General features: G+C 32.1%; 1 protein-coding gene across 1 annotated transcript in view; it reads left to right on the top strand.

The window, feature by feature from the left end:
• The window catches only part of LOC143059225 (uncharacterized), a 32547-nt gene extending 18804 nt beyond the window's left edge, over nt 1-13743 (top strand). Inside the window, exons 12-17 of the mRNA XM_076232702.1 lie at nt 2082-4402; nt 5835-5912; nt 9227-9295; nt 9748-9977; nt 11346-11573; nt 12717-13743. Coding sequence (XP_076088817.1) covers nt 2082-4402; nt 5835-5912; nt 9227-9295; nt 9748-9977; nt 11346-11573; nt 12717-12926 — 3136 coding nt within the window. The 3' untranslated portion in view covers nt 12927-13743. The remainder of the gene's footprint in view (nt 1-2081; nt 4403-5834; nt 5913-9226; nt 9296-9747; nt 9978-11345; nt 11574-12716) is intronic.
• Nucleotides 13744-14767: the final 1024 nt, after the last annotated feature.

The following is a 14767-nucleotide window of genomic DNA, read 5'->3' as shown; positions in this document are numbered from 1 at the left end:
CTTTAGTCGAAAAAGCGAGACTAAGCGATCCTACATTCCGTCGTCGTCGTCGGCGGCGGCGGCGTCCACAAATATTCACTCTGTGGTTAAAGTTTTTGAAATTTTAATAACTTTCTTAAACTATATTCTAAATTTCTACCAAACTTGGACAGAAGCTTGTTTATGATCATAAGGAAGTATCCAGAGGTAAATTTTGTAAAAATAAAATTCCATTTTTTCCGTATTTTACTTATAAATGGACTTAGTTTTTCTGCGAGGAAACATTACATTCACTCTGTGGTTAAAGTTTTTAAAATTTTAATAACTTTCATAAACTATCCTTGATTTGTACCAAACTTGGACAGAAGCTTGTTTATGATCATAAGATAGTATCAAGAAGAAAATTTTGTAAAAATAAATTTCAACTTTTCCGTATTTTACTTATAAATGGACTTAGTTTTTCTGCAAGGAAACATTACATTCACTCTGTGGTTAAAGTTTTTAAAATTTTAATAACTTTCATAAACTATCCTTGATTTGTACCAAACTTGGACAGAAGCTTGTTTATGATCATAAGATAGTATCAAGAAGAAAATTTTGTAAAAATAAATTTCCACTTTTCCGTATTTTACTTATAAATGGACTTAGTTTTTTTGCCAGAAACAAAACATTCACTCTAGATCTGTGGTTTAAGTTTTTAAAATTTTTATAATGTTCTTAAACTATCCTGGATTTCTACCAAACTTAGACAAAAGCTTGTTTCTGATCATAAGATATTATTCAGAAGTAAATTTTGTAAAAAAAAATTCACTTTTTCCGTATTTTACTTATAAATGGACTTAGTTTTTCTTCCAGTTAACATTACATACAGTCTGCACTTAAAGTTTATAAAACATTTATTAGATTCATAAACTATCCTGGATTTTTTACCAAACTTGGAAGCTTCTTTCAATCAAAAGACAGTATCGAGAGGGAAATTTTTATTGATGTTTTTCCTTATTTTTGTTGAGTCTGCGATTAACAGCAAAGGTAGGCGAGACACTGGGTTCCGTGGAACCCTTACAAATTTTTTTGTTATTATCTTGAATATTATTATAGATAGAGATAAACTGTAAACAGCAATAATGTACAGCAAAGTAAGAACTAAAAATAAGTCAGTATGACCAAAATAGTCAATTGACCCCCTAAGGAGTTATTGCTCTTCACAGTCAATTTTTAACAATTTTCTTAAAATTCTTAACATTTTCCACAGAAAGTACTGTTATAGATAGAGGTAATTGTAAGCAGCAAGAATGTTTGTAAAGTAAGATCTACAAACACATCACCATTACCAAAACACAATTTTGTCATGAATCCATCTGTGTCCATTGTTTAATATTCACATAGACCAAGGTGAGCGACACAGGCTCTTTAGAGCCTCTAGTTTTTGTTTGTTTGTCATCTTATGTATTTGAAGATTATTTTGTCAAATAATCGATCACAGATATCATTTGTTTCAAAACATGTAAGATTGTTTAACAATACCCTGAAATTCAGTACATGACGTCACAAAGTATATCATTTTTTAGATATTCTAAAATTAACCGTGCGATATGCTTTTTGCTATTCGCCGTTTTCTCTCTACCTTCGAAAATATAGTTAAACATGTGACTATCCCTAAACGAATCAAATTTGTTAAAATATACGAATTAATAATATATCCTTCTATGGACCTCATACTATGGCTATATATGTATAATATCATTTTGACCCGGTATAGATAATCTTTCTCTTTTGCCAAAATATATACTGAATAAAATTTATAGCCACATTGGCAAATGAAAGATAAAAAAAGACTGTCAAAGAGAAGTAACTCTAACTGCATGTTGTGTTATCTTTACTTTTTTAATTGTTTGTATAAAATGGAAGTTTAAACACATTGAAATAAGCAATGTTGGTGTTTTCTGGATTCTATATTTAAATACTGTATTTATTTTATATAGCATTCTTTGTGTAATTTGTTTAATTAATACGATATTGTTTAAAATCACCTGATGTTTAAAGTTAAAGTTTTATATCTTTTATATAACACTGTCTATTATATCATATATATATTTAAACAGGAACAGTGGCCTATTGTTTCTCCATAAAATCAATGAATTATCTGATCGACTCCAATCATTTGAAGAAGAAAGTGCCCGCGAGTTCCAGCAAGTGACATCTCCTGTATCATGTTCTTCAGAATATCATGTAAATGATTTGAATAATAACTCAAGAACTATGCATCAAAATTTAGAAAGCAAGAGAGTATTGCAGTTTCAGAATTCCGTCGAGACCCCAAATAAATATGGCATGTCTGTGAATTGTTTGTCAAGAGCATCAACTCCCTGTAGTGAATTTAAAAGGAATAAGATTCGTCACATGTCTGAAAATCAAGATCTTCAGGGGAACTACCTAAATGGCTTCGTTCAGAGAACACCGTCCAAGCTGTATATGATTCAAGGTACGGGTAATGAAATGGTTCCATCAAATATGTATCAGACTTTGCAAATTAATCCACAAAATTGTCACCAGGCTGTTAATGAAAATTTTACACCAATAAAAAGTTTTCGTAGTGGAAATATTTACATGGATGGTTATGGCAGAATGCATGATTTTGTTCAGCCTCAAAATAATGCTGTGGATAACCGAACATTGCCAAATCATTTTAGATCGACACCTAATTACAAAGCAGTAAATCTAGTTAATATTGGCGGTCAGACAAACCATTATCCACCTAATTATGCTGGCAATTCGAGACAGAATCAAAATCATATTGTTGAGAACAATCAGTTATCCCGAAATGGAAATGAAAATATTAAAAATGCATACTATAACGAAGTTGAGTTGTCACGTTTGAAGCCAACTATTGAATCTGATTTGAATTTAGAACAAAGAGAGTATCAGCAATACCTTAACGATTCAGTTCAGTGTCAACGCCCAGAAGATAATTTTGCCATTAGAAGTCTAGATGATAGTTTTGTTGCCCGAGTCCTTGACAACAGTTCAGTAGTCAGGATACCAGATAAAAGTTTTTCAGGCAGAAAACAAGGAAACAATTTAATCTTAAAAGATTCAGATAACACCTTGCGAATTCCTGGTATAGGACGAGGACAACAGACAACAGACTCTCATGTTCAATCATTTGGTACAGGTCAAAGCTATCAACATATGAATGAGAAAGGAGACGACTCTTACGACATTGAAGCTAATTGTGCCGTGAGAAATTTAAAGGAAGTTTTTGATTATGATCATAAAAGTGGTGTTATTTCTCAGTTCAGTTGCCATGACAACACTGCTAAAGCTAAATCAACCAAGCAATATTTTGAAAATCCACAAGTCGCATATCAGAGTGTTACAAATGACAAGCATGGTAAATTGGATGACATACGTCATAAAACACAAAGAACAGAAAATGACCTTGAACTCCAGTCAGCCAATATGGACGGGCATCTATACTTGGCGGAATCAATAAGACATATTGAAAGATCAGGTATCAAAACTGATATCAATAACAATTTGACAAACCCAGATGATAAAAACATTACGAAAGACTATAAACAAAAGACAAAAGAGGCTAGTTTTGGTCAAAGTTCACATTCAGAAAACAAATTAAATGAGGAAGAGTCTGTTTTCCTTCAAGGAAAACAAGAGAAAAGTAGATCAATTACAAAACCAAAGAAATATGAAGTAAGGATAATAGAATCAGAACCAAAAGATAAAGAGAAGGCAGTTGAAGTTGAAATGTTGTTAGATAGCGAATCTAATGGTAAAAACATTCGACAAAGTTGTCATGGTGATAATTCTCAGGGTCAAGGACAAGACAATTTCCAAGAACATAACCAAAATAATACTAGTCTGGAAAGAGAACAAGGAAGCAATTCATCTAAGAGTAAGAAGCTTGAAAAAGTAGAAGAAAGATTACCCTTACAGAATACTGAACCAAATGGTACCACACCAAGGCTAAGTCAAACTCAGTTTAAAAGTAAATCGAATGGTACCACACCAAGGCTTAGACAAACTCCTTTAAAGAGGTCTGAGAACATTGATTCTTCAGCATGCCCAGAGGAAAGAAAAGTAACAGATTTAGGAAATGATGCATCTTTGTCTCTAAGTGTCAGAAAACAGAAAAACAGCAATGCTTTTGATGATGACAAATTCATCAAACCAGTAGGTAGACCATTGAGGCCCAAGACAAAAACATCTGTAAGGAAAGCAGAACCATTCTGGAAACGTTCCTCAAATGGATATGACTCAGATTCAGATTGCTTAAGTTCTGGGGATGAAGGCTCAGTGTTTGATAAAGAACTGGTTCAAACAGCAAGACATAGCGTACAGCCATGTGGTAGTAGGAACAGTTTTTTGCCATTGACACCCATTCATAGAAGAATTGCACCAGGTTCTGGTAAGAAATTTAAGTACGAGAGTAGCATGACAATTTTTGTTGAAATTGACAGTATTGTGGATTGTTTATTATTTGTTGGATAGTTTAGTTTGTGTTTTAGGTAAATAGATATAGGAAGATGTGGTGTGAGTGCCAATGAGACAACTCTCCATCCAAATAACAATTTAAAAAAAGTAAACCATTATAGGTCAATATACGGCCTTCAACACGGAGCCTTGGCTCACACCGAACAACAAGCTATAAAGGGCCCCAAAATTACTTATGTAAAACCATTCAAACGGGAAAACCAACGGTCTAATCTATATAAGATAAAAAAACAGAAAACGAGAAACACGTATAAATTACATAAACAAACGACAACTACTGTACATCAGATTCCTGACTTAGGACAAAACCATATATTGAAATGGGCAACAAGGAACAAATTTTTTATAGTCTTGACTTGTATTGAGACTTTGGTAAAACCATGAAATCATCTATCCAGGAAAAAATACTATTTTTAAATTTGGTAATGAAATAAATAAAACAGCAGATTGATACTTCTAATATTTAAGAATGAGTCTTCAAAACCATAAAAACAGATAATTGACTTTTTTTCAATTTGAAACAGGCTATTGGTTTTTATGACTTAAAATCATATACTTGTACTTCATATTTTGTATTGCTTATTTAATCGAAAAAAATAATGACTACACCCTTTTTTTAAGAATTCATATATTATCAGTGATATTGTTGTCTTTTTTCAAAACTACCTCTACCGTTTTTTATTGGGAAAAATGCATATTTTTTATTGAAATTGGGAAATATTATTCTAAACACATCTCCGATTTTTTGCTGACCTTTACTGTCTTTATTGCACTGTTTTTTCATGTATATTTTGGTTGTCAGACATTTTCAACCCGGAAGGTACTTTTCTGAGAGGGGAAAGAAACAGAAGCAATGATGCTACTTAATGCATTGAAAACCACATGTGTTACAAACACCATGATGATTCTGATCAGAAAACCGGATCTCAAAAGTGCTTTATAATATCAAAATAATAACATGAATACAATATTTACAAACATTACTACCAATGCCGTCACTGTTTGGGGAAAATGTAGACCTTTTTGGGAGGAATTTTAAGCCATTTTTTTTTAGAAATTGGGAATTTTCTCTAGGGGAAAAGGCTGAATTTCGGCTGTTATTTGAGGCAAACAATATCACTGATTATATAAAACAATTTACTAAAATGACAGAACAATACTTTTTAAAATGATGAAACAGAAATAGACAATAGCATTTTCTTAAGGAGGCAACATCAACATGATTTAGGGAAGACGCAAGAAACATGGGAGTATATTCTTCTTTTTTTTTTTTTTTTATCATTTTACCATTTAGTGTAAAAATTTGAATACTAATATTATAATTTGATTTGATATTTACTTTCCAGGGAGTCTGTCCACCAAAAATACAAGAGTGTTGAATATAAAACCATGCAGAGATCAGCAATCTGTCTGTTCATCCCCAGGTAAAGTGATATTTTATAGACATGGTATATATGTTGTGTACAAGTTATCATTTTGTACAAATTATAATTTGTATTTTGACTTTGTAAAAATTGCAATTTGTACAAAAAGTGCCTGTACAAATTACAATTTGTACAAAATTCGACTAGAATTCACTTATAACTTGTACAATAGTTGAAAGTATGGATTGTGTTATACAAAAATTTTGATAAACACATTAGAATCTTTTAAACCTTATTTACAAAATGCAAAAACACACAGAGACAGCAAATGTAATTGGTACATGCATGCCAGTTAATTCTTACAGCCTAATAGAAATTGACACCTGTGACATTTCTGATAGAATAATAAACTAGAGGCTCTCAAGAGCCTGTGTCGCTCACCTTGGTCTATGTGCATATTATACAATGGACACAGATAAATTCATAAAAAAATTGTGTTTTGGTGATCATGATGTGTTTGTAGATCTTACTTTACTGGACATTCTTCTTGCTACAATTATCTCTATCTATAATGAACTTGGCCCAGTAATTACAGTGGAAAATATTTTCTAAAAATTTACAAAAATTTAAGAATTTTGTTAAATAATGACTATAAAGGGCAATAACTCCTTAAGGGGTAAACTGAAAAGTTTGGTCATGTTGACGTATTTGTAGATCTTACTTTGCTGAACATTATTGCTGTTTACAGTTTATCTCTATCAATAATAATATTCAAGATAATAACCAAAAACAGCAAAAATTCCCTAAAATTACCAATTCAGGGGCAGCAACCCAACAACGGTCATCTGTAAATTTGAGGGAAGATAGATATTGACCTGATAAACAATTTTACCTCATGTCAGATTTGCTCTAAATGCTTTGGTTTTTGAGTTATAAGCCAAAAACTGCATTTTACCCCTATGTTCCTTTTTTAGCCATGGCGGCCATCTTGGTTGGTTGGCCGGGTCACGCCACACATTTTTATACCCCCGCTTTAAAAAAGGGGGGGTATACTGTTTTACCTCTGTCTGTCAGTCCGTCCGTCAGTCCGTCCGTCCATCAGTCCGTCAGTCAGTCCGTCCCATGAAACTTTCGTCACATTTTTCTCAGGAACTACACATCCACCCTTTCTGTAATTTGGTATCAACATTTATATATGTTAGCCATACCGTGTGATGCGTTTTCAGATTCATCACTTGACAACTTCCTGTTTACCGAACACTTGTATGATTTTACACATGATAGCCAAGTTGAAAATTTTCGTCACATTTTTCTCAGCAACTACAATACAAGGATTTCTGAAATTTGGTTTCAGGATTTATATAAGTCAGCTATACCGTGTGATGCATTTTCAGATTCATCACTCGACAACTTCCTGTTTACCGAACACTTGTATGATTTTACACATGATAGCCAAGTTGAAAATTTTCGTCACATTTTTCTCAGCAACTACAATACAAGGATTTCTGAAATTTGGTTTCAGGATTTATATAAGTCAGCTATACCGTGTGATGCGTTTTCAGATTCATCACTCGACAACTTCCTGTTTACCGAACACTTGTATGATTTTACACATGATAGCCAAGTTGAAAATTTTCGTCACATTTTTCTCAGCAACTACAATACAAGGATTTCTGAAATTTGGTTTCAGGATTTATATAAGTCAGCTATACCGTGTGATGCGTTTTCAGATTCATCACTTGACAACTTCCTGTTTACCGAACACTTGCATATTTTTACATTATTAATATTATCCACTTGCGGCGGGGGTATCATCAGTGAGCAGTAGCTCGCAGTTTCACTTGTTTAAACTAGATACCCCAATGATGATTGTGGCCAAGTTTGGTTTAATTTGGCCTTGTAGTTTCAGAGGAGAAGATTTTTGTAAAAGTTAACGACGACGGACAGGCCCTGAGCTCAATTTTTGAAATTTTTAGTTAGATTCTGTTGGCCTGTAGATATGATTTTTACAGGCCCGAGAGCAATTTTACAAGCCTGGGCTACCTGGGCTGCCACTCAGCGAGAAGACTGCAACGGTTTGTGCGCTTCCACATTCGTTACATGAAGCAGATAAAAAGCTTTCAAAAACTGATGGTCTTTCATGTGATTGCAAAGGGGGGAAGATTTTTATTTTTATTTTGGGGCATAAATGAAGGTGAAAAGCAAATAATTCTGTGTAATTCCCTATGCCATAATTCACTCACATACTCAAACAAATGATACAGATATATTAATGATTTTGTTAATAAGGTTTATTGTGTGGTCATGGAATACAACTTTTTTTGTGTTTATCAATACTTTTATATAACAAGATCCATACCATAAATTATTGTACAAGTTATAAGTGAATTTAAGTCAAATTTTGTACAAATTATAATTTGTACAAGCACTTTTTGTACAAATTACAATTTGTACAAAGTCAATATACAAATTATAATTTGTACAATATTTTTGTACAAATTATAATTTGTACAAAATGATAACTTGTACACAACATATATATGGTATTGTGGATTCATTATTATTTGTTGGATACCAATTTCGTCAATTTTGTGGTAACCAGGGAACCACGATTTCAAATTACATACTTTCTATAGGAATTTATGCAGACTTTTGAAAAACCATGAATTCAAATACCCAAGAAAATGCAAGTTTAATTTAATCCACGAAAATTGGTGTCCACGAAAATAAATGAATTCACAGTAATGAGTATACAGAGAAAGTTAACATTTTATTGGTTGGTTGATGACTGCTTAATATCTCCATCAATGTTCAAATGATGTGATGTAAACAATCATATATATATGCAATTATATGGCCTTCAATATTTAAAAAAACTCTGCTTTTTACAAGACAGAGATACTCATTGTTAGAACTTTAGTATGCTAGCTCACACATTATACTAACCCAAAGCTTACTGATATTTGCTCTCACCCCTTATTCTTTGGTTTTTGTCATAAATTTTTGTCTCCTTGACAACAAAGCTAGAATGTTTCAAATTGAATAATGGATATATTTTTTTGTACTTTTGTTCAGCAAATTTCCAATATATTCAGCCATGAGATTTATTTATATTAAAAGTTCATTTGCTTGTCCAAACACAATCAAATATCTGGCATTTGTTTGCAATCTCACTCGTAGAATTTTTGCCAGACTTTTATAATTAAAAAAAACATTGATAGGGAAAAGATTGAAATTAATTGCTAAACAACTTTTCTTATAGGAGTCATACCCCTTGGAAATGTAAATTATCTTCAGCTATTCTTGATATTTTCTTAACTTTATGAAGTTTAAAACATGTTAAAGTTTCCACTTTTGTTTTTTTTTTATTTCAGGATCATCATACACAGATACCAGTATTTCTTCCAGTTCACCTACAAATTCACCTGAGAGGAGTTGTCCGGGTAGTTAAAATACATGTTTTATGCATTCTTTTTTTTCACACAAGATGCTATTAAAAATGGTATCAGTGTAGGGAGGGAAATTATAAATTTTAATGGAATTGCTCTCACGACGCTCTATGTATGTGCTATATATATATCCAGACAGAATAAAAGATATATTTATTGCAATCTGATTAATGATAAACAATTTGTGTGTGTGCATACGCTTTCTGTAAAAAAAAAATTATAGTGGCTAGGTTTCTAGTATATATATTTAGGGTTGTCTGTTCTTCAATTTTTGCAGTTTCACAAACAATCACTTTTTAATTGTATTTAGTTGAAAAATTGAGTAAAAGACCAAATTGGTTTTGAACTCTCTTTAAAAGAATGAAGAACAAATTGAGGGATACAACCAGGAACAGTATTGCATGTTAATGGACTTAAATTGATATGTTTAATTTTATCATTATTAGGGTGTTTTGGTGTAAAACTGAACAGTCGAACATTCAACATAGTTTTAGAAACCAGCTCTTTCACTTGTCCAAGTCATCGAGGTATCAGACAGCTTGAGAGACAGTACATCAAAAGTTTACCTCCCAACACCTCTAGCAAAGTGAAGAGGAAACCAGTATTACCAATGACAGGGAACCAGAAGAGAGGACTGGAAGTTTATGACTTCAGTAGTGATTCTAATGATGGAGAGGTATGTATATATAAAAAGTAAAATCACAAAAATACTGAACTCAGAGGAAAATCAATTCGGAAAGTCCATAATCACATGGCAAAATCAAATAACAAAACACATCAAAAACAGATGGACAAGAACTGTCATATTCCTGACTTGGTACAGGCATTTTCAAATGTAGAAAATGATGCATTAAACCTGGTTTTATAGCTAGCTAAACCTCTCACTTGTATGACAGTTGCATCAAATTCGCTGAACATGTAGTGCTGTAAATTCACATTTATTTGTTTTGAAGAATGTGCAAAAATGTGTGATTAATTGTTCACAGTAATAAAAACCTCGAACATTATTTTGGAATTTAATGTATTATAAATAAAGGCAATATCAGACACATCTAAATTTTCTGAGATTGTGTAACAAGTTTACTGAAAGTCAGAATCGGTGATTGAAATACATATCAAGTGGCCATACTTTGTTTCAACAAGGATCTGACAATGCACCACACTACTTTTCTGTTTCAAAGACCTTTCAGGTTCCTCTGGTTTTATGCCAATGATAAACACCTTTATAAAGATGGAAGGCTGGAGTTTGATTGGCTACAACAATCCAACAATAGAGCAGAAAACATGAATAGGTCTTAAATACAGCGAGAAAATCCCACACCCATGAAACAGGTTCAGCTGCCCTAAACACAATTGTGTGCTGGTTCCGTGGAAATGAACATTACACATTTGGTTACATTTGTGGTTTTGTGGCTGCTTCATTTCCCCACATTTCATATAATTCATATCAAAAGTTGTGTGACATGTCAGAAAATTCAACAAAGTATGTAGCAGAGTGTGAAGATTGATTGACTGCCCTGCAGCAAATATTTTATGCATGTTCAGGACAATTGAGTGTGCAGACAAGACAGTACATGCTTATCCAGTGGCAGGCTAGAGTCTTCTAAATTCTATAAAGCTTTTATGTTCCTAATACCTGAGATGAGAAAATTTTTTTTTTTGTTTAATAGATAGCTAATTCCTTGAAATTATTATGTAGCATTAATTTTGTGAATATCAAGTAAAATGACAAAAATACTGAACTCTGAGGAAAATTCAAAACATAATGTCATCAAATGGCAAAATCGATAGATCAAACATACCAAACAAATGGATAACAACTGTCATATTACTCACTTGTTACAGGCCGTGTTGAAAATAGTACCTTAAACCTGGTAAACATTGTAGCTTAACCTCTTACTTGTATGACAGTCGCATACATTTCCACACAGAAATTTAAGTTTATGTAACTCCAAAAGAACCCAAACAATTTTCGATAACAGTCCATGATATAAATTAGAAGGTATATTACTAAGTTAAACATGTTTAAATTTAACACTTCCAGCTTACCCCTCCTGAGAGAATGAGGGATGATCTGACTATTCCAAGTCAAATAAGACAGGTTTTTAATGGAAAGAGACGTAGAAGAGTTTCTTTCACTGAAGAGGAGATTCGAAATTTAGTGAATGGAGTTAACAGTTTTGGGAAGAGTTGGGCATTGATTCTTCAGAATTTTGAATTTCATGAATCTAGAACTCAGGTTGACTTAAAAGACAAATACAGAGGAATTGAGGTAAGATTACTATTGTTACTAGAGGTAGCTAGACTATAATAGAGGGTTATCTTCATCTTGCTTTGTCAAAATGAGCAAATCACTTCAGAGAAGCAATAATATTCCAAGTAAAAAGAGTTGAGCAACAAATATTTTTAATTTCATATTTCAAAAACTATACTTCAAAACAGAGCAATAAATAGATTATTGTTCATAACAAATAAAATTATTTATAGGGTTCAAATTTTGCTCGAATATTTTTTTTTTAAAGATTTATATTACCAACTTCAGAAAGTTTTAATTTACTGTTTTAATGCCCTCGCTTTAGGCTGCACTAAACGTTACCCTTGACCATCCTTCAGTCCATCTCATTTTCGTTTCCACAAACTTTAGGTTTTTTCCCCAAAATTTTATGAAACTTGTAAACAATGCTATGTACTAAATTTTGGAGACATAGTTTGCATTTGGGCAGTGAGCCCTATACTTGTTCTAGAGTTATGCCCCTTTATAACTTGAAAAATTATCAAAATAAATATTTCTTTAATCCCACCTCAGTTTGTTTGATCTAAATTAAATGAAGTGATAGCCATGACCGTCTTTTTATCCAACTAGTTTTTCATTTCCACACTCTATCTTTAGTTTTTCATATTTTTAAGCCTCATTATATCTTAGAATATTGCAAATTTTTATGTTTCTGCTCTCTGACAAAAGATGGTACCATTCAAATTTTATGAGGTTCAAATTCTATTATCTCCCTTTAGCATGTTGAATGAAGATTATATATATTCCTTCACTCACATTCTCTGATAATGTTCTTTAACATTTCATTAATATCTGTTGATCTTGGAACTAATTTTGACGGGTTATGAAAAAAAGACAGAGAGTTGGCAAGGAAATTCCTTTATAGAGAATAATAGAAAAAAAAATAGAGAAAAATACACACTAGATAATTGTAGGGTAGTGAAACATAAACAATAGGGAATGATGGGCAAAAAAAAGTAGAATAGAGAAGAAAAGCTTAATGAAAAAAACCAGAAATGAATGACCCACTATCTACACCCACTTGTATAAATCTTAAGAATGATAGAAAAACATTAATTTTATTGATGCATTAAAAAACAAACATTATTTTAAAAAATCAGTACTTTGTAAATGTCTTTACAGAAAAAGTCTGGTATAATGAGATCTACCCCAAAACCAGGGAGAGGAAAACCATTTTCAATGTGTGAAGATCGTAGATTATTACGTGGTGTAAAGCAACATGGATATAATTGGAAAACTATTTTAGGATCGTCTACTTTTTCTAAAGAGAGAACAAGTGAAGATTTGAGAAATAGATGGAGAACACTTCACAGAAAACATATGAAATTGTAAAGATATTGTCACATGTTGTGTCTGCCAATATAAACAGTTGTATAGAGAATTTTTGTGTTAATGAGAATATGGTTGTATCTTTATAAAGAGGGTGTTATAAACAACTACTTTTATGCATGGGGGTTTCATGCATAGTCTTAAGTGTAAAAACTTTAAAAATAATTCAAATGATTTTTTTAACTTTCAGAAAAATATTAAGAAAAGTTCAGAAATTCATACTAGACCATAGTTTAGGCACACATCAGATACTTTTTTTGCAGTTCAAAAAATCAGACAACACACAGTAAACAAAAATACTGTAATACGGTAGTTAAAACTTACATTCAAGTCAATGGTCCAGACTTTTCTCAACATGATTATGGTAATTTAGGACCAGAAAACCAAAATCTTTTATTTCAAAGTGTCAAGTTCATACTGGAAGTCATAACATAAAATAATCCTGTATCAACTATTCTGTTATATGAACTTAATTTAATTTCGTACCTGGAATTTCCAGTGAATTGATCAGCAAAATAATAGATTACGAACAAAAATTGCTATTTTATGTAAATTTAGCGACCATTAGAAATTGTGACAGAAAACAGGAAAGATGAAATTTGGGAAAAATTTAAACTATATTTATAAGATTAATGTTTCTTAGAAGAAGAAAAAATTAATCAGTAAACAAGATAATGTACTATGCATCTGTGATTTTGGATAAATAGCATCTATATTATTTATGAATCCATTCTTTTGAGGTTTTGTTAAGCCAAATTGTGATATTGTTATGCTATTATAGATTATATTTATTCTTCAATATTAAAATTTTGAATTTGAATTTTAAAGTTATTTATGAGCTGTCTCGCGTCTGTTTGTTGGCTAATATAAAAAAAATGATGTGGTGTGATTGCCAATGAGGCAAGTCTTCACAGGAGACCAAATGGCATAGAAATAAACATCGGTATGGCCTCCAATAATGAGCAATGCCCATACCACATAGTCAGCTTTAAAAGGCCCTGAAATGACAAATGACATGTAAAACAATTTAAAAGAGAAGGCTAAAAGCTTAGTTTATTTTTAAAAAAATGAATGAAAAACAATTATGTAACGCAGCAACAAAGGACAACCACTGATTTACAGGCTCCTGCCTTGGGACAGACACATTCATACAGAATGTGACGGGCTTGAACTTGAAAGCAGAATCTTAATCCTCTTCTTACCTTGGACAGCTGTATAACAATACATCATAAGAACAAACTATAAATATCAGTTGAAAAAGACTTAAGTTATCAGATGGATACAAGTGGAAATACATCTAACAAAAACTCAGAGTGGATCTGGCCGGTTACTTGTGCATCCCCACAACAAATTAAAAAGACACTAAGTACAGAACTGAGAGTACTTGCAGTTATTGATAGGAAAGCCACTCAACTAATAAAAAAAAAATTATGCATCCAATTGTTTCTCATTTGCATTTTTTATATAGATTAGATTGTTGGTTTTCCCATTTTAATGGTGATACACTAATAATTTTTGGGGCCCTTTATAGCTTGCTGTTTAGTGTTAGCCTAGGCTCTGTGTTGAAGACTGTACTTTGACCTATAATGATTTACTTTTATAAATTGTGACTTGGATGGAGAGTTGTCTCATTGGCACTCATGCCACATCTTCCTGTATCTATCTAAGAATTTTTTGTTTCATCAAAGCAAAATAGCTGCTAAATTGATTGATTAATTGGTGTTATACTCCACTTTCAACGAAATTGTGCTGTTTTGTGACGGTCATTTTTTATTGGTGAAAGCTGCCAGACACTTCTTGTAAAGCAGTATTTAATACAAACACTCTGAATTGTCATGCCCCAC

Source organism: Mytilus galloprovincialis, chromosome 14, assembly GCF_965363235.1.
Source record: "Mytilus galloprovincialis chromosome 14, xbMytGall1.hap1.1, whole genome shotgun sequence".
Classification (NCBI taxonomy): Eukaryota; Metazoa; Mollusca; class Bivalvia; order Mytilida; family Mytilidae; genus Mytilus; species Mytilus galloprovincialis.
Note: the sequence above shows the minus strand (reverse complement) of the source record. Positions and strands in the feature narration are given on the sequence as shown.